Genomic DNA, 20921 nt, shown 5'->3' with positions numbered 1-20921 from the left:
GGAAATAAGGTGAGTCTAATTTCCAAAATAAAATCAGAAATACATTTCCTCAACTTGGAAGAAAAATATTTTACTTCTTTTCACTGTTTGATACATCAGAAGAACTTGTGCGATAAATCTCTTCAATTTGCAAATGTGATGAAAGTTGTGGTCTCAACCATTAATTTTATAAAATCAAAGGGATTCAACCATTGCAGTTCAAGCTATTCCTTGAAGAACTTGAATGAATACAGAAGATTTGTCTATTACTGTGAAGTTCGTTGGTTAAGCAAAGAAAAAATGCTTCAGCACTTTTATAATCTTAGAGAAGAAGTCTATCTTTATGGAGATGAAAGGCAAATCTGTTCCAGAACTAGAAAGTATTGAATGGACATGTGATCTTTCATTTCTTGTTGATATCACATCTCATTTAAATGAGCTAAATCAGAAAATACAAGTACAAAATCAGTCAGTTCGCGAACTTTATGCTCATATAAAAGCTTTTCATATCAAACTTCAACTTTGGGAAAGACAACTTAGAGATGGTGATATTTATCACTTTCACCAATCACAATAGTTCTGAGTATATTTCATATGCTGAAGAGTTAGTAGCCATTAACATAGAATTCAGTGTTAGATTTCAAGATTTCAAATCAAAAGATGCAGATTTCACACTATTTTCAAATCCTTTTAATGCAGTTATTTATCAGGTGAGAAAAGAGCTGCAAATGGAAATAAATGAACTTAAAAGAACTTGAAATTTCTGTTGACCTTCAACAGAAATTTCAAGATGTTTCTCTATTGGAATTCTATGCCTCTCTTCTGTTAGATTTCTTTCCACGAATGATAAAATTTGCTAGAAAACATGCCTCAATTTTTGGCAGTACCTATAAATGTGAACAGCTATTTTCATGAATGAAATTCACCAAGTCTAAAACAAGATCAAGATTGATAAACACGCATTTAGAAAGCACATTGAGGGTAGCAACAACTTTTATTCCCGCTAACCTTGAAAATTTGGTAAAAGATTCTCAAGCGCAAGTTATCTCACTAACTGTAAGTAAATTGGTTACATTTTTTTTCTAATAAACTTTGTTTCTATAATTATACAATTATCATAATTACAATATATATTTTTGGAATTTGATGATTGGTATGAATGGTGATTAGATATATGAAAATATTATTGCTTCAACTATATCATTTCTTAATATTTCTTAATCCATAATTTTAATGATTTATTTATAATAAAATAGTTGAAATTTTATTATTTTATGTTACAAGTTAAGACTATTAGGTAAATTTGCCATTCTTTTAGTAGTGTGGCCCGAATCAGGGACTTAGTCTTGTGTGGCCCACTGAACAAAAAAGGTTGCCCATGCCTAGTCTAGATGATCCCATAAAAGCTCTATCTGGTTTTAGCCGGGTCATTGGGGTGGCCACACCATAATTTGCAATACCCTCCTCTGGTTGACTTGCTAGAAAGTCCCTGCACAGCTAAGAGCTGTGCGCTGGGTCATTGCCTTGTAATATAAAATATCTTTCAAAAAGTCGAAGTGCAAAGGATATTGCATTACATTCAAGAACATCTTTATAGCCTTCATTTCTTAAAATTCCTTCAATTCTGATGATAACACCTACTCCAGAAAAGAGAAGCAACCTCCATGATGGAACCACCACTGTTCTTGACTGTAAGCACTAAAAAATGTGGCACCATTGTTTCTTCAGTTGATCATCTCATAAAAACTGTACGTTGGGATCCAAAAATTTCAAATTTGGATTCATTCGTCCATGTTTTTCCAACCTTCAATTGTCAAATGGCTCTTAGCCAAGCCAACTGTTTCTTTCAATTTTTTGTCTTTAATAATGATTCTCAGACAACTGCACAACCATGAATTCCTGCTTGTTTATGACAAAGTTTTACAGTGGATTTAGACATGGGAATTTCTCTGTTCCTATCATCTCAGCTTGGATTTCAAGTGCAGTATGTTGTCAACTGTGTTTAGAAATCAGTGTTATGGTTTCACCTTGCGCTTCCATTGTTAAGCGCAATTGTCCTGATCATGGTTTGTCCTTTAAACTGCCAATCTCCTTGAATCGTCAAATGTTAGTTTGTGCTCCTTTAAAATGAAACACCTAGTTTTTTGCCAATACTTCTCATGGAGTAACTTCTTCATACAGAGTTATAATAGCACTTCATTTTCCAACACTCAGTTCCCTATTTCTTGTCATGTTTATCACAAAAGACAAAACTTACACTGAACACTCTTTCTGAATGACGGGTATATCTTATAAGTTATTAAGATCTTATAAGTTACTTCTCTTACTCTTCAATTTACGTTACTGCAAACTACTCTAGAATCATCCACAATTTTCTATAATATTGAAACAATGCCTAGAATATTCTAGAATCATCTAAAACGTTATACCACTTTCAAGAATATTCTACATTCTGGAATATTTGAGAATACAGGTGACCCCCGCTTAACGCTGATAATTCGTTCCGGAAAAACAGAGCGCTAAGTGAATCCGCGCTAAGCGAGCTCCGCATTCCCATAAGGTAACATATGTATTTGTAGGTTGCGGTCGGTGCCATAGGATATTTCCTAATCAATAATAAACGGTAGTGAAAAGATGCACAAATGTCGGTCAAAATATTTAATACTCAAATATTTGTACATATAAAATATTCTGCATTACATACGTATATAATTATGTTTGAGCTATTTACGTATCAAAATTAAACTTAAAATTCCAATTAAAATCATGAATTTAATTGATCTAAATTGATTGTAATTGATTTAATTTAATTGATGAATTTAATCATGAAAAATGTGTCGATTTTGGGTTGAACTTTGGCCCTCTTCCAAATAAACTAAAACGGGTATTAATTTTAAATGCGCTGCAGCGTTACCACCCAATAATAAAGTCACCGGATCCTTCGCCGCTTTGAAACCTGGCATGTTTTTTGCTTCTTTCAATATGAAACTTCTTTTAGGCATTCGTTTCCACAAAAATCCTGCTTCATCTATGTTATAAACTTGTTGAGAAGTATAACACATAATATCCCTCTTCAATAATTTTAACAAGTTCTTTTTTGAAAGTTTCGGCTCCTTGATCTGCACTTGCGGCTTCTCCCTGGATTTTAAATCTATTCAACCAATCCTTACCAGTTTTAAATGATTCCACATTTATTTTATTATTATTTTTTTTTGGTTAGTTTTCTTCAGATCATCATATTGGCTAATCTCTCTCTCTCTCTCTCTCTTTTATTTTTTATTATTTTTTTTATAATATTTAACTTAACTGAATTCTGCATTGAACTTTATCTTCAATAAAGTCTTTTCCATTTCAATCGGAATAGCCGGCCTAGCCCTAGTTGCTTGCAGTGGAACAGCTATCTTTCCCGCTGTTAAAATTAATTCTTTATTTTTTTATAATTGTTCTTACATTTAAACTTGCAAGTCCTAAATTATGGCACACATCCGCTTGTCTTTGACCGGAATCGATTCGCTTCAAAACGTCTAATTTAATTTTCAAATTCCGTCTTTTTCTTACATTTATAGTCTTCGTACTGCGCTCAGACGTTGCTTTTTTCATTCTTATCGGCCATTATTAACTCTTATAAAATGTAATTGCGTTAATTACGATACAATGTTCAAGTAAACTGTCCGTAACGCACGATATCTAATACTGTACTGAGTGATGACTAGACTTCGGATAAATGCATAATAACGCAAATATTACAAGCAATATACTTCATCATTTTTTTTAAAATGTTGATCTCGGAACTACGTAACATACTGCAATTAAATCTGCGAGAAAATTTCACTGAGCGTGGGAAAATTTCTCAAGTCGGCGTGGAAAACGTTTTAATGCTGTTTTGCTATCGACTCCATCAAATAAAACGATTTCGTTAAATATGCCAAAAATGCAATCTGTAAAAGAGCGTTATAGTGATCTGTGACAGCGTTATAGTCAGATACGGGTTATAATATCAGAACAGCGTTATAGCGAATCAGCGTAAAGCAAACCGCGTTATAACGGGGGCCTGCTGTATTCCAAAAATTTCTTAAATATTATTTTAAGTTTTTTGATTTTTATACATAATAGAAAATATTTTAATAAGAATTGGTAAACAAGTTGGTCCTATTTTAATAAAAACTTTCAAAACTGAGAAAATGAAACATGATTCCAAACTTTTAGGTGGGAATGTAACTGTGAAGAAAACTGATGGAATGCTTTAAATGGATTAAGTAAAATGAATTAAGCAAATAATAAAATGTGCAGGAAATTAATTTTTTTCTTTTAAATGGTGATGCTTATAAGCTTGTTTCCTTACATAATTTTGCCACTACTAATAATCTTTGCAACCTCTAATTTTTTTTTTTTTTTTTTTTTTTCAGTGAAAACTGCAACATCAAAAGGTATTAGACCCTATAGTACTTAGTACCACGTGTGGGTTGAGAACCCACATTGAGAATATGAAAAAAAAGATACTAGTTGATATTTGACTTGAATTTCTGCAGATTATAAATTTCCGGAAATGTGTGCGAAGGGAAGCTGATCCAGAAAATGGAAGTTGAATGGATAAGTGGGGAAGAAGAAAAGTTGGTTCTGTGAGTTTGAAGTTGGACAGTAAAAGGATGCCGACTGATTGCAGCACGTGTTCAGACTGATTTGGAAGAGAGAGCAGGAATTATAGAAGCCAATTCAGAAGAATAGTGCCCGAGGAAATATCTATAGAAAAGGCATGCAGCAAAAACAAAATGTCTATGAGACAGAGTGTGGAAAGACTTTGTAAGAAATTGGTCATTAATTAACCTAACTGCTCTCTTTTGAATAGAGTCTAGAAGTCTGAGAGGTTATAGGGGGCACCATACCAGATGTGGAAACAATATTCCATGCTTGGATGTATTTTAGATTTGTATAGAATGTAACACAAAGAAGAAAAGTAACACCAAGAGCGAGGGAGAAAACCAAGTGTTTTAGATGCAGGGGAAGCAATATCTGTGATGTGCTTGTGCCAAGAGAGATTAGAAGTCAGGATAATCCCTAATAAAGATATGTGATATTGTCTAGAAATTTGAGTGGTGTCACTGAAAATAAAAATAGGAGAAGAATCCTTTCTGCAAAGTATAAGACAAAATTGTGTTTTAGAAGAATTGAAATTAACTAAGTTAATTTGGCTCCATTGGAGAATTACCTGGAGATCAGCATTTAAAGAATTGGTAGCAGATATTTGAGAAGTTGAAGCTGAGTAAGATTTTTCAAACTGGAAAAATGGAATGCAATGTGCTATCATCAGCAAAAATGGAATGCAATGTGCTATGACCAGCAAAACTAATGCTAGTGTTTCTTGGGGAACACTAGCATTAGTTTTGCTAGTGGAGAAGTTAAGAGGACACAGCCATCTACCATCACCTGCAGCGAGCAGAGAAAACTGGATACCCAAATACAAACACATTTGGAAATCATTTTATGATGGAAGCTTATTTAGAAGACCTCTTTTAAAAGGCTTTGAAATGTCAAGAGAAACTGCTTGAGTTTCACAAACTTTTCCATTGAATTTGTCCATAGATGGGTAACATAAGCCTGTATATTACCAATGGATTGATGGAATCCATATTGGCAATCACTGATTGGATGGAAGGTTTCAAGATAGTTTAGGAGTAGGCTGTTCATGAACATCTCTATTAATTACAAGTAAATGCAATGGGATGATAATTGGATCAGAGGAATTTTTCACCCTTTTTATGAACTAGCTGGATATAAGCAAATTTCCAAGCAAAAGATAAAAACACCAGTGGAATAAGAAAATTTAAAAAGGCAACACAGGACAGGAGTAAGTTGAAGAGCACAGGTTTTGAGAACAAGTGGAGAAATACCATCAGTTCCAGGAGCTTTCTTAACATCAAAATTGTACAAAATCCTTCTGATATCCTTTTGACAGAAGATCACAGGAAGCATCGAATGGGGTGTATTGGGAATGGTAAGTGGTGGTTTACCAAGGTCATCAATATAAGGGTTAGAAGAAAAGTAGAATGCTAGTATGCCACTTTAACTTTAAGTGAGGTGGCAAAAGAACCATCATGTTTTAAAAGAGGTGGGAACAAAGATGGAAAAATTTTGCGGCTAACAGTTCTGGTAAGAGACCAACATGCTCGACTACCATCCGGAGAAGAAGCAAAGTTTTTAAGTACTCTTAGCCTGTTCAAAATCTAGTTTGGACTGATTCATAACTGCTTGGTGTAGGCAGAAAATTAAACTGAAGAACTGGAAACAAGTCAATTATGATATGCAACATTCTTCTCTTGAACAGCCTTAGCACATTTATTGGAAAACCAAGGTTTAGATAAAGGACAAGATTTTAAAGTGGAGTGTGGAATAAAGGATTCCATTCCTACAAGAATAATTTCACTGACATGATCTGAGCAAACATTGACATCAGAAGTTTTGAAACAGTAATATGACCAAGGAAAAGAAATCTTGCAGGTCATCCCTTTTGCATTCTTGTAATGCCAAAAAACACAAGGTTGGGAATAGCTGTGAGATGATGGCTCCACTGAAGAAGAAACCATCCTCAGGGTGTGATCTGAGATGCCTAGGGTATCACTAATTTATCATGTACTTGGAACGGTTTGTGAGAAAAAGATCAAGAGTTTTCGCTGTGTGGTTATGTTTTTTGTTGTTGTTTGTTTGGTTTTTAGGAGCATTAGCAACTAAGGCCATATTGCTCCGGGGATATGCAGTGGCCATTCCCTGACCTTTCCGCATCCTCCGTATTTGGTGGTCACAGGCTCGAACCCCGGTATAATCAAGAAGCGTGTGCTACGCACTGCTGCTCCTGCCCACCTGGCTATGGAGGCGCCGGCTATGTGGTTAGGATTGTCTGGTAATTTGATAGGTAAATGAATAATCCGTGTGAGGTCATTATTGAGCTGGATGTGTGTGAGTAGAAAATTGAAGCCAGCTGGAGTTGTGAACATTATAATTGCCAAGGAAAATTACTTCACTGTTAGGAAAGTTGTTTTAGATAAACTCAAGCTTCAAAGAGTTCCAAATGATTACTGGAATTGGGAGATTGATAAAGGCAATAGATGAATTTGACAGAATGGGATAGAGAGATTTTAAGCCAGGGAAGATCCAAAAGAGGAGATTCCAAATTACTAAGTCTCTGACAGGGAATATCACCATAAGCACCTTTAGAGCAAAAGGATACGCACAGCGAATAATTAGAACTGAAATCAGCAGTGGTTTAATCAACAACAATTGCGATTCTATCAGAAAAAGCAAGTGGGACTTGGCAGACTGTAAGGGGAAATGGACTCATCAAGATTGAAAATGATACCACATATATTTGTGAAATGAACAAGGAAGTATTTGGGAGGTTTAGATGTTTCTGCAGATAAGTAAGGCACCTCCGTAGCCAGGTGGGAAGGAGCAGCAGTGCATAGCACACGCTTCTTGATTAGACCGGGGTTCGAGCCCGTCACCACCAAATAGGGAGGTTGCGGAAAGGTCAGGGAATGACCACCGCATATCCCGGAGCAATATGGCCTTAGTTGCTAATGCTCCAAACAACAAGCACGCCCACTTAGAGATGCAGATAAGTTTGTTCTATTAGTTTGACTATCCATGACATATTCAATAGTAGAGAAAAGGGGGGGGGAACATGAATGAAGTAATGAAATTTTTGGATATGGCATATACACAGTAAGAACATACCCAGCTCCTTTACATTACGTGGCCTCAACAAAGCCACCAATACACACTACTTGGACACCCTCCAGTCACTATATGCCAGAGTACAGTCAGTGAGATTACACCTAGGTGATCTGAATGGCTCCCACAACGTTAAAAACGATTCAGTCCAGTGGACTATCTAGTGTCTGGTCTGCGAACACTGTTTTATTGCTGTACCCACGAATGCAAGATTGGATCTTGCCATGATGCCCATCATAACCTCAAATACATTAATCACATTATATTGCACTGCATGACAGAAAAAATAAGGGTTCCTAGAACTTAGCTGGAGACTAAACATCAGTTTTACCACTTCAAGGCTCCAACAAGTAGAGGCTGTATTGCACTGGTTGATGACAGTCATCTACCCACCTAGTATTGATTGTTAACACAGAGGGGGTTGCATTCCTCTGCATGGTGTGAGTGCCACACCTTGAAGTGTTGGTCAAGACATTAAAGGCGGATACTGTTGGGATAGCAGAGACTTGGTGTCACACAGATATAAGGAATGCAGAACTGGAATTTGTGGAGTACAATGTGTACAGAAAGGATAGATAGGATAGAAAGGGAGGAGGTGTTATGCTGTTAATTGAGAAAAACAAAATCAAAAGAAGTGCACCCAGGTGATATAGATGAACAGTGCACTGTTGAGTCAGTTTGGTGTGACATAAGCACTGCGAAAGCAAAAATAAGAGTGGGAGTGTGTTATAGGCCTAATGACTCGAATGAGTACAATGAACAATGATACAGAGAAATAGAGTGGGCCAGTAAATCAGAATGTCTTATAATGGGGGATTTTAACTTCCCAGATATTGACTGGAACTTGTGGGTTGGTCACTCACACACTAGTCAGACATGTGTGGATTTATTGGATGATTGTTTTCTGCAGCAGCATGTTCGAGAGGCAACCAGAGAGAGTAATATTCTTGATCTGGTTATCAGCAGTGATAATTCGTGTATTAAGAATTTGCAGATAAAGGAACCACTAGGTGGCAGTGATCACAGTGTACTGATGTGGGATTTACTTAAAGATATATAATTACAATCAGGGGTAAAGGAAAGGGTTTTTGCTTCCGTAAAGGAGAGTTACAGTGGTCTCAGAAAGTTTTTAAATTCTGTACAGTGGGATAAACTGATGATGTTACCAACAGTAAATTCTAAGTGGGAAGCATTCAAGGAATTAATCGTGGAAGCTACTAAAAGTTTCGTATCTATTAAGAAATATTGTTCAAGGTTTAGGCCTAAATGGTTATCAAATGAACTAATGAGACTCGTAACAGAGAAGAAAAATGCATGGGATGCATATAAATTATCTAGCGACTCAGAAGCCTATGGCAGATATAAGCTAGTCTGTAATCAGGTCACAAAGGAGGTTAGGCAGGCGAAGACAGATTACGAGAAATCATTGGCAAAAGATGCTAAGAAAAATAGCAAGGATTTCTTTACTTATATAAATTCTAAAAGGAAGGGGATGAATCTGATTGGTCGACTTGTCATTGATGGTTCGACTGTTGATGATCCTGCTCAGATAGCAAACAAACTGAATAAGTATTTTGCATCTACATTCACACATGAGGAATTATTAAGGTTTGAAAATGGCAGAAGGTTATCAAATTGTAGCAGGATACTTAATGATTCTGTAATAACTGAGAGCAAAGTGGAGGAGAAATTGCTGAAGTTAAACATAAGAAACGCACCTGGGGTGGATGGGATCTATCCAGTTATATTAAAGGAGGTGGCAAAGCAACTAAGCAAACCCTTAGCCATAATTATGAGCTTCCTTGGACTCATTGTTGTTATTTGGTTTTTAGGAGCATTAGCAACTAAGGCCATATTGCTCCGGTGCGGTGGTCATTCCCTGACCTTTCCGCATCCTCCGTATTTGGTGGTGACGGGCTCGAACCCCGGTCTAATCAAGAAGCGTGTGCTACGAACTGCTGCTCCTTCCCACCTGGCTACGGAGGCGCCTCCTTGGACTCAGGGGAGGTTCCCACGGACTGGGGATGTGCAAATGTATCCCCAATTCACAAAGGGGGATCGAAGGGTGACACGAGTAATTACAGACCAGTTAGTTTAACTTCTGTTCCGAGTAAAATAATGGAGTCACTGGTTAAAGATGCATTGCAGGATCATCTAGACAAGACTGCAGCAATAATTCAAACACAGCATGGGTTTGTTAAGGGAAAGTCTTGTCTGACAAATTTTATAGGATATTATGATGTGGTTACAAAGGAACTGGATGCAAAAAATAATTTTGATATCATATATTTGGATTTCAGGAAAGATTTTGACACTGTTGCGCATGGAAGACTATTGTACAAATTGGAGCAGAATCGTATTAAAGGTAAGTTGCTACAATGGATAAAAGGATGGTTAAGTGGGAGAAGACAGAGGGTGGTAATCAATGGGTGCTGCTCTTCGTGGACTAATGTTATTAGTGGAGTCCCACAGGGTTCGGTGTTGGGTCCACTGTTGTTTTGTATATTTATCAATGATATTGATGAAGGTATATCAGGCTTAATGTCAAAGTTTGCAGATGATACAAAGGTTGGCAGGGTTGTTAATGACAGTAATGGCAGTGTGCTACTTCAACAGGACCTAGATAATTTGGGCAGATGGGCTAAGAAGTGGCAACTGAAGTTTAACCTTGACAAATGCAAAGTACTGCATATGAGTAGAAGTAACCCCAGAGAAACGTACCAACTGTGTGGTACTACACTTAAGGTGGTAGAAAATGAAAAAGACCTGGGAGTAATTGTGCAGGCAGATATGAAGTTTTCTGAGCAATGCAGAGAGGCTGCCAGGGCAGGTCATGGGGTTTTGTCAATGATATATAGGAATTTTGCTAGCAGGGAAAAAGAGGTGATTATCCCTCTGTATAAGGCAACGGTCAGGCCACGTCTTGAGTACTGCACACAGGTCTGTAGGCCTCATTTTAGGAAGGATGTAGATTTACTTGAGCGTGTACAGAGAAGGGCAACAAGACTGGTGAGAGGAATGAAGGGATCCTCTTACCAAGAGAGGCTTAAGTTCTGCAAATTGCAGTGGCTGGAAACTAGGCACCTGCACCGTGATCTGATTGAGGTGTATAAGGCCTTGAATGGGTTGAGCATGCTGAATTCTGATGGGATCCTTCCACTTGTTCAGATTACTAACCTAAGTGGTCATAAATTCAAATTAAGAAAAGACAGATGTAGAATAGATGTGCGGAAATTTGCCTTTAGCCAGCGGGTGGTTAATTGCTGGAACAAACTTCCATCTGTCGTTGTGGAAGTTGATAGGTTGAATAAATTTAAGGAGGAACTGGACAGGCATTTGGAGGGAATGGTGTGATTTTTTTTTTTTTGGCTTGATGCTGCATAAGCTCATACACATGCTTTCTTGCATCACCTGCCACTACTACTACTACTAATGTGCTAGTCTCACAGGAATATGTAATTGTTGGTGACTCGATTGTCAAGGAAAGGGGATATATATATATATATATATATATATATATTGTGCAAAAAGTATAGGTGGAATAGGACCAAGGTACGTCTGCCAGGGGCAAAAGTTGATGACATTGTGGAGTAGATATCTTTTAAGGGCACAAAAGGTGATAACATTGCACACATTGGCACTAATGATATTAAGTGTAGGAGACCTGCAGATTTACTACGCAAGTACAGGTCAATGCTGAAAACAAATTGCCAGTTAGGGTTAAATTTAAAAGTGTCTGCAATCCTGCCCAGACATGATAGGAGGGAGTATATGATGAGAGTCTTTGTCAATGAATTAGCATTAGCATTAGTAGAGGCATTTGATGCAAGAAAGCAAGCTTATGCAGCATCAGCCAAAAAAAAAAAAAAAAAAAACCCACTACCACTTCACCCCTCTGTTCGTTCAAAATACCTGTCCAGCTGAGCCTTAAACTTATTTAGGCTATCAACCTCCACCACAAGGGATGGCAGTCTGTTCCACCAACCAACCACCCGCTGGCTAAAGGCAAATTTCCACACGTCTATCCTACATCTGTCTTTCCTCAATTTGAATTTATGCCCTCTCAGGTGATTTTTCTGAGCTAGAGGAAGAATCCCATCAGCATTGAGCATGCTTAAACCATTCAAGGCTTTATACACCTCTATCAGATCACCTCGCTGGTGCCTAGTCTCCAGACACTGTAATTTGCAAAACTTAAGCCTTTCTTCGTAAGAACACCCCTTTGTTCCATTCACTAATCTTGTTGCCCTTCTCTGTACTCGTTCCAGCAGCTCTACATCCTTCTTGAAATGAGGCCTCCAGACCTGTATACAGTACTCTAGGTGTGGCCTGACCATTGCCTTATACAATGGAATAATCACCTCCTTATCCCTGCTGGAAAAATTCCTGTATATCATTGACAATACTCCATGAGCTACTCTTGCAGCCCGTCTGCACTGCTCAGTTGGTGGTGGAGAGATTGTGCAGGGGTCATGGGGATAGAATTTTTCTCAGCGTGGTGTGTGCTAGTTAACAGGAGAGATTGCTTCTACAGGGATGGGATACAATTAAATAGAAGGGGTGCAAGAATATTTGCTGATGCTATTGTGGCAATATTAGGTGGGTTGGAAAACTGCTAGCTTGGGGGGGGGGATTCACAGACTAAAAGATTAACAATAGCCACAGGCAGAGGTGGAAATGATTCTTGCACTGCTTCTATGCAATGAGCAGCAGCCCAGAAAGCCAGTTGCTGGGGCTTTCAGGAACTGCTGGGGGTCAAGAAACAAGTAAATACATGGGCTGTGTTTTAGAGTAACTAAGGGTAAGAACAGGTGTATGTATACTAGCATGTAAACCAATGCTAGGAGTATAGTAAAAAAATTTGATGAATTTGAAGTGCTGGTTAAGACATCAAAGGCAGATATTGTTGGGATATCAGAGACGTGGTGTCACACAGATATAAGGAATGCAGAACTGGAATTTGGGGAGTACAATGTGTACAGGAAGGATAGACAGGATAGGAAGTTAGGAGGGGTTATGCTATTAGTTAAGAAACAAAATCAAAAGAGGTACAGCCAGTTCACATATATGGACAGTGCAATGTTGAGTCAGTTTGGAGTGACATAAGCATTGGGAAAGCAAAAATGAGGGTAGGAGTTTGTTATAGGCCTAATGACTCTTATGAGTACAATGAACAATTATACAGAGAAATAGTGGGACAGTAAACTAGATTGTCTTATAATGGGGGATTTTAACTTCCCAGATATAGACTGGAACTTGTGGGTCGGTCACTCACACACTAGCAAGACTTGTGTGGATTTGTTGGTGATTGTGTTCTATGGCAGCATGTTAGAGAGGCAACAAGAGGGAGTAACACTCTTGATCTGATTATCAGCAGTGATTATTCATGCATTAAGAATTTACACATAAAGGAACCACTAGGTGGCAGTGATCACAGCATACTGATGTGGGATTTACTTAAAGATGTAACTACCATCAAGGGTAAAGGGAAGGGTTTTTGCTTTCATAAAGCCGACTACAGTGGTCTCAGAGATTTTTTAGGTTCCATACAGTGGGACCAACTGATGATGATGTTACCAACAGAAAATTCTAAATGGGAAGATTCAAGGAAGTAATTTTGGTAACTAAGAAATACTGCTCTAGGTTTAGGCCTGAATGGATGTCAGAAGGACTAATGACACTCGTGGCAGAGAAGAAAAATGCATGGGATGAACATAAATTGTCAGGTGACACAGAAGCATATGGTAGGTATAAGCTAGTCTGTAATCAAGTCACAAAGGAAGTTAGGCAAGCGAAGTCAGATTATGAAAATCTTCGGCAAAGGATGCAAAGACTTTTTTACTTATATAAACTCTAAAAGGAAGGAGATGAAATAAACTCTAAAAGGAAGGAGATGAATCAGATTGGTCCACTTGATATCAACGGTTTGACTGTAGATGATCATTCTCAGATAGCTGCAGAACTAAATGAGTATTTTGCCTCTAGATTTGCACAAGGAGTTATTCAAGGAGGAGAGGGCCAGATGTTTATCCAACTCTAACAGGGAGTTAAATGATTTTGTAATAACTGAGAGCAAAGTAGAAGAGAATTGTGAAGTTAAACATAACAAAAGGCACCTGGGGTGGATGGGATCTATCCAGTTATATTAAAGGAGGGGGCAAAGGAAGTTAGCAAACCATTAGCCATAATTATGAGAGCATTCTTAGACTAGGGAAAATCCCCACGGACTGGAGATCTGCAAGTGTATCTCCAATTCACAAAGGACGATCAAAGAGTGACATGAGTAATTACAGACCTGTTAGTTTGACTACTGTTCCAGGGAAAATAATGGAGTCACTGGTTAAAGAAGCATTGCAGGATCATCTAGACCAGCGTTTCTGAAACATTTTTAGTCACGGAACACTTTTCATCCCACAATATATTTATGGAACACTTACAAAACACAAGTTCAGCTGGATCCAAAGACCTGTTTGCTAATATTTTATTACATACGATACACTGTGCATCAGGAGCATCTTTACTTCCAACACGTGTGAAGCCGAAATTCAAATAGCTGTCATCATACTTTCGTTTTGGTCTTTTATTAGTTGGTTCCTGTTTTTTCACTTCAGATTTTTTGGGAAAAGAAGGCTGCTTGTACATCCTCACTTTGAAGTATGACAATATTGTGTTAGTTTTCATCAATCATGTTTGCACTACTTGAAGTACTTGCTTCCCATTTTAAAGTTCCTTTTTTCAACCACAAATTCATAGTCATTTATTTTAATACTAATATTTTGAAATACTGATAATTATCAAAAAAAATTTATAAAGGAAATGAGTTTAGTTATGATATTGATTAGCTTCTCCCTCTCCTTCAACCTGGGTTCTCCAGGCTAAATGGATATAAATGGCATATTAGATCACTACATTGCTATTTTTTGTAGATGTCATTACCTCAACGCATACTTCTCTATGCCCACCAAAATAAAGTGTCCCACGGTCTATTTGATTATTAGTCTATGCCAGAATATTAATAACCAAAAAAATAAAATAATAAAATAATGTTAAAAATTATAATGGTGCAAAAGTGGTGTTGCTACAAATATGCGAAATTTATTTATTTTATTATTATTTTTTAATTATTAATTATGATTTTTCACGGAACACTTGTTCACATCTCACGGAACACAGTTTGAGAAACGCTGATCTAGACAAGACAGCAGTAATAATTCAGACAGCATGGGTTTGTCAAAAGGAAGTCTTGTTTGTTTTGTTTGTTATTTGGTTTTTAGGAGCATTAGCAACTAAGGCCATATTGCTCCGGGATATGCGGTGGTCATTCCCTGACCTTTCCGAATCCTCCGTGTTTGGTGGTGACGGGCTCGAACCCCGGTCTAATCAAGAAGCGTGTGCTACGCACTGCTGCTCCTTCCCACCTGGCTACGGAGGTGCGGAAGTCTCTTGTCTAACCAATTTGAATGGATGCTATGATGTGGTCACAAAGCAACTGGATGCAAAAAATAATTTTGATATCATATACTTGGATTTCAGGAAAGCTTTTGATACTGTTGCACATGGAAGACTGCTGTACAAATTGGAGCAGTTTGGAATTAAGGGAAAGTTGCTACAATGAATAAAAGGATGGTTGAGCAGGAGTAGACAGAGTGGTAGTAGTGGCATGTGATGCAAGAAAGCAAGTGTATGAGCTTATGCAGCATCAGCCAAAAAAAAAAAAAAAAAAAAAATCACACCATACCCTCCAAATGCCTGTCCAGTTCCTCCTTAAATTTATTCAACCTATCAACTTCCACAACGACAGATGGAAGTATGTTCCAGCAATTAACCACCCGCTGGCGAAAGGCAAATTTCCGCACATCTATCCTACATCTGTCCTTTCTTAATTTGAATTTATTCCCCCCTTAGGTTCGTAATCAGAACAAGTGGAAGAATCTCATCAGAATTCAGCGTGCTCAACCCATTCAAGGCCTTATACACCTCAATCAGATCACCGCGCAGGTGCCTAGTCTCCAGCCAATGCAATTTGCAGATCCTCTTGGTAAGAGGATCCCTTCATTCCCCTCACCAATCTTGTTGCCCTTCTCTGTACATGCTCAAACAAATCTACATCGTTACTAAAATGAGGCCTCCAGACCTGTACGCAGTACTCAAGGCGTGGCCTGACCATTGCCTTATACAGAGGGACAATCACCTCCTTTTCCCTGCTAGCAAAATTCCTATATATCATTGACAAAACCCCATGACCTGCCCTGGCAGCCTGTCTGCATTGCTCAGAAAACTTCATATCTGACTGCACAATTACTCCCAGGTCTTTTTCATTTTCTACCACCTTAAGTGTAGTACCACACAGTTGGTACGTTTCTTTGGGGTTACTTCTACACATATGCAGTACTTTGCATTTGTCAAGGTTAAACTTCAGTTGCCACTTCTTAGCCCATCTACCCAAATTATCTAGATCCTGTTGCAGTAGCACACTGCCATTGCTGTCATTAACAACCCTGCCAACCTTTGTATCATCTGCAAACTTCGACATTAAGTCTGATATACCTTCATCAATATCATTGATAAATATACAAAACAACAGTGGACCCAACACTGAACCCTGTGGGATTCCACTAATAAAATTAGTCAACGAAGAGCAGCACCCATTGATTACCACCCTCTGTCTTCTTCCACTTAACCATCCTTTTATCCATTATAGCAACTTATCCTTAATAATATTCTGCTCCAATTTGTACAATAGTCTTCCATGCGCAACAGTGTCAAAAGCTTTCCTGAAATCCAAATATATGATATCAAAATTATTTTTTGCATCCAGTTCCTTTGTAACCACATCATAATATCCTATAAAATTTGTCAGACAAGACTTTCCCTTAACAAACCCATGCTGTGTCTGAATTATTGCTGCAGTCTTGTCTGGATGATCCTGAAATGCATCTTTAACCAGTGACTCCATTATTTTACCTGGAGCGGAAGTTAAACTAACTGGTCTGTAATTACTCGTGTCACCCTTCGATCCCCCTTTGTGAACTGGGGATACATTTGCACATCTCCAGTCCATGGGAACCTCCTCTGAGTCCAAGGATGCTCTCATAATTATGGCTAAGGGTTCGCTTAGTTGCTTTGGTAAATAGTGGGTACTGCTCTACGTGGACTAATGTTATTAGTGGTGTACCTCAGGGTTCGGTGTTGGGCCCATTGTTGTTTTGTATATTTATCAATAATATTGATGAAGATATATCAAGCTTAATGTCAAAGTGTGCAGATGATACAAAGGTTGGCAAAGTTGTTAATAATAGTAATGACAGTATGCTACTGCAACAGGATCTGGGAAAGTTGGGTAGATGGGCTGAGAAGTGGCAACTGAAGTTTAACATTGACAAGTGCAAAGTACTGCATATGTGTAGCAGTAACCCCAGAGAAACGTACCAACTGTGTGGTACTACACTTAAGGTGGTAGAAAATGAAAAAGACCTGGGAGTAATTGTGCAGGCAGATATGAAGTTTTCTGAGCAGTGCAGACAGGCTGCCAGGGTAGGTCATGGGATCTTGTCAATGATATGCAGGAATTTTGCAAGCAGGGATAAGGTGGTGATTATCCTCTTGTATAAGGCAATGGTCAGGCCACATCTTGGGTACTGTGTATAGGCCTGAAAGCTTTGTTTTAGGAAGGATGTAGAGTTGCTAGAATGAATACAGAGAAGGGCAACAAGACTGGTGAACAACAAGGGGTGCACTTATGAAGGAATGCTTAAGTTCTACAAATTGCAGATTCTGGAGACTAGGCACCTGTGAGGCAATCTGATTGAGGTGTATATCGTCTTGAATGGATTGAGCAGACTCAATGCTGATGGGATTCTTCCTCTTGCTCAGATTACAAACCTGAAGGGGCATAGATTCAAATTGAGGAAAGAATTTAGAATAGATGTGCAGAAGTTTGCCTTTAGCCAGCAGTAGTTTGCAGGAACAAACTTCCATCTGTTGTTATGGAAGTTGACAGCTTAAATAAATTTGAGGCAGAACTAGACAAACATTTGGAATGAATGGATCAGTGAAATGGGAAGTGTTTTTTTTTTTTTTTTTTTTTTTGGCTGATGCTGTATAAGCTTGCGTTCTTGCATCATGTGCCTCTACTAATGCTAAGTCCTATGTTGTCATACCTGAGAAAATGTGTGACAAGCCACAAGGATCAAACAAGCTACTGACAATACAAATTATTAATTAAACACAACTGTGTTAGCTAGAGGGTAAACAAGACAAAAATTTGTCTACCTGTAAGTTAAGGAATACGTTTATGATTGAAATTAATGTGTCATAACCATTATACTAATGCACCTTGCATATCTGTTGCAAAGTCAGGCCTGAATTTTCAATGGAAAGTCACTTAGATAATGCTGTATGAATTCATGTTGTCATTTCAATAACGTAGGTGAGTTATTGTACGATACAGAACTAAACTACCTCTGTCATGATTATTTAAGTCAACGTTTAATTCCATTACTGTACAGCAACTTGTAAAAGTATATATATTTAAGGGGTTAGGCAAATGAGGTGGTTAGTGTTTCATCTTGCACTATTTTTTTGCTGATACTGTATATTATTATTATTATTATTATTAGCCATATGGTGCAAGGAAGCCTGAGGCTTATGCTGCACCAGCCAAAAAAAATTTCCCGAGTTACCCTGACCCTGAAAGAGAGAGAGAGAGAGAAATAGAAAGGAATCACCAAGAAAGAGAAGAATGATGATATCCAGCTCAGGACCCTGGGTTTACCAAGCCCATACTCACCAGATGTGAGTCCCTGGGGTAATGTTTGCTTACTTATATCTTCATGCCACTACTAATACTATATCTCAAAAAACTAATATTCTTAATGCACGAATAATCACTGCTGATTGCCAGACCAAGAGTTACCCTTTCTGCTTGCCTCTCGAACATGCTACTGCAGAAATGTGCAATATAAGAAATGAAACTGCAATCTCTATCCACTGAGAACAGTTTCTTATGCCTCGCTTTAATTATAATTCATATTTTTAGCATATCAAAAATTGTTTTTAATGACAACCGCATAAAACGTTAATTTCGGAGCTTATGGTTACTCTCTCGTATCCACACAGACACCAGAAAACAAAATTGCTACATATAACAAAAAAAAAAACTGCTGCCATTGAATGAATAAGCCAGAATGTAGCTACCAGATACCAAGGAGTTTAGACACTGACATTAATTTAAACAGCAGTGTATGGCTGTAAGAGCTTTACGTTATAGTATATATTACGTAAGAGCTTTAGGTTAAAATTGGGATGTCTACTAAACGCTGAAGAAATAAAAATGATCCTGAAAAGCCAAAAATGATTCTCACCTTTTCGGGAACAATCACCCCAATTTCCTCCATTTTAATTTTTGTAAAGCGACCTCTATAGCTAAATGCACTTTTTGAAAAAAATATATATAACAAACACTGCAGGATTTATTACAAACTAGTTGTACCCGGCGTAATATACGCCATCTTTCTGATCATGGAGTAAATATTTTAACCTAGATCCTCAGTCTTCACCATTCTTTTTTAGCGCTGTTATAATTTACAGCAGTCACCGGTGGGATATATGCATATATCTCTATTTTCAGATGGTTTTTCGTCTTCTCCAACAAATATTGCAGCAACCTCCGTTTTGGATGTAGTAGTAGTGGCATGTGATGCAAGAAAGCAAGCGTATGAGCTTATGCAGCATCAGCCAAAAAATATTACAAAACAGTCCCCTCTAAATATTTGTCCAGTTCGTCCTTAAATTTATTTAACCTATCAACTTTAATGTAGGTGCATTATATCGTCTCTTATCTAAGTCAGGGTCTTCTATAAATGCCATGCGCACATTCAATGTTGGATTGGTTCGGTTATTTGATGCATTTGTTTATATGACTCAGCAAATGGGTTAACTTGTCGCAGCATCTCGTCCAGTTGCTGCATTACTTCGGCAATACTCCCTTGGTTTGATTGTTTTTCAAGCCGCTTTATTGTTGCTTCAGCAGAATCGAAAATACAAAGTTGGCTACATACTGGCTTATTTGCTTCGTTTGCATATAGCGGTGAGACCGAAGGGTAAATCTGGTCATATATTGTAAAACAGTATGGACCATTTCCAGGCAGTGATTTAATCTCTGTGCCCATTGATGCGAACACCATTGCAGAGTTGTACTCTCGTATATATTCCCTGTAGTTATTTGCTTCACGTGTATTCCCTGTAAGCAGCTCCCGTAAGAGAGAAGCTGGCTCAGACAGTAAATCGAGTGATAACTTTCCATCATGACAGCATTTAGTATTTATTCAATGTATTTAACTCATGTCCACAATGTCTTGCATTGCGATACTCACAGTTCTAACAAACAAGCCCTCAGCTGCCCAGTTCAAATGCTGTCTCAGTCCATCGTAGTCGCCTTTACGAAAGCAATAACCCTTCCCTTTACCCCTAATGGTAGTTACCTCTTTGAGTAAATCCCACTTCAGCACACTGTGATCACTGCCACCTAGTGATTCATTTACCTGCAGATTCTTAATGCATGAAGAATCACTACTGATAATCAAATCAAGAGTATTACTCCCTCTAGTTGCCTCCCGAACAGGCTGATGTAGAAAACAATCATCCAATAAATCCACAAAAGCCTTGCTAGTGTGTGAGTGACCAGCCCCCAAATTCCAGTCAATATCTGGGAAATTAAAATCCCCCATTATAAGACTCTCTGATTTTCTGACCCACTCTATTTCCCTGTACAGTTTCTTATTATACTCATCAGTGTCATTAGGCCTACAGCACACTCCTACTCTCAATTTTGATCTCCCAATGCTTATGTCACACCAAACTGACTCGACACTGCACTGTCCAGCAAAGTCGACTGGCTTCACTTCCCTGGGATTTTATGTATTTCTTAACTAATAGCATAACCCCTGCTCCTTTCCTATCCTGTCTATCCTTTCTGTAGACATTGTACTCCCCAAATTTCAGTTCTGCATTCCTTATATCTGTGTGACACCACGTCTCTGAAATCCCCACAATATCTGCCTTTGGTGTTTTGAGCAATACCTCAAATTCATCAAATTTATTTACTAAACTCCCAGCATTGGTGTACACACAAGTATACATGCACCTGTTCTTTTTCTTAGCTACCCTAACACAACCCATGTGTTTACTTGTACCCCAATGATTCCCAGCAGTCTCTG

General features: G+C 38.1%; 1 protein-coding gene across 1 annotated transcript in view; it reads right to left on the bottom strand.

Annotated features, from left to right (window-relative positions):
* The window catches only part of Rpt3 (26S proteasome regulatory subunit Rpt3), a 112939-nt gene extending 93815 nt beyond the window's left edge, over positions 1-19124 (bottom strand). Inside the window, exon 1 of the mRNA XM_090381647.1 lies at positions 19068-19124. Coding sequence (XP_090237773.1) covers positions 19068-19100 — 33 coding nt within the window. The 5' untranslated portion in view covers positions 19101-19124. The remainder of the gene's footprint in view (positions 1-19067) is intronic.
* Between the last annotated feature and the right edge of the window lie 1797 nt (positions 19125-20921).

The sequence above is a fragment of the Mastigoproctus giganteus genome, chromosome 9, assembly GCF_048544385.1.
Source record: "Mastigoproctus giganteus isolate SK-2022 chromosome 9, ASM4854438v1, whole genome shotgun sequence".
NCBI classification, from domain to species: Eukaryota; Metazoa; Arthropoda; class Arachnida; order Uropygi; family Thelyphonidae; genus Mastigoproctus; species Mastigoproctus giganteus.
Note: the sequence above shows the minus strand (reverse complement) of the source record. Positions and strands in the feature narration are given on the sequence as shown.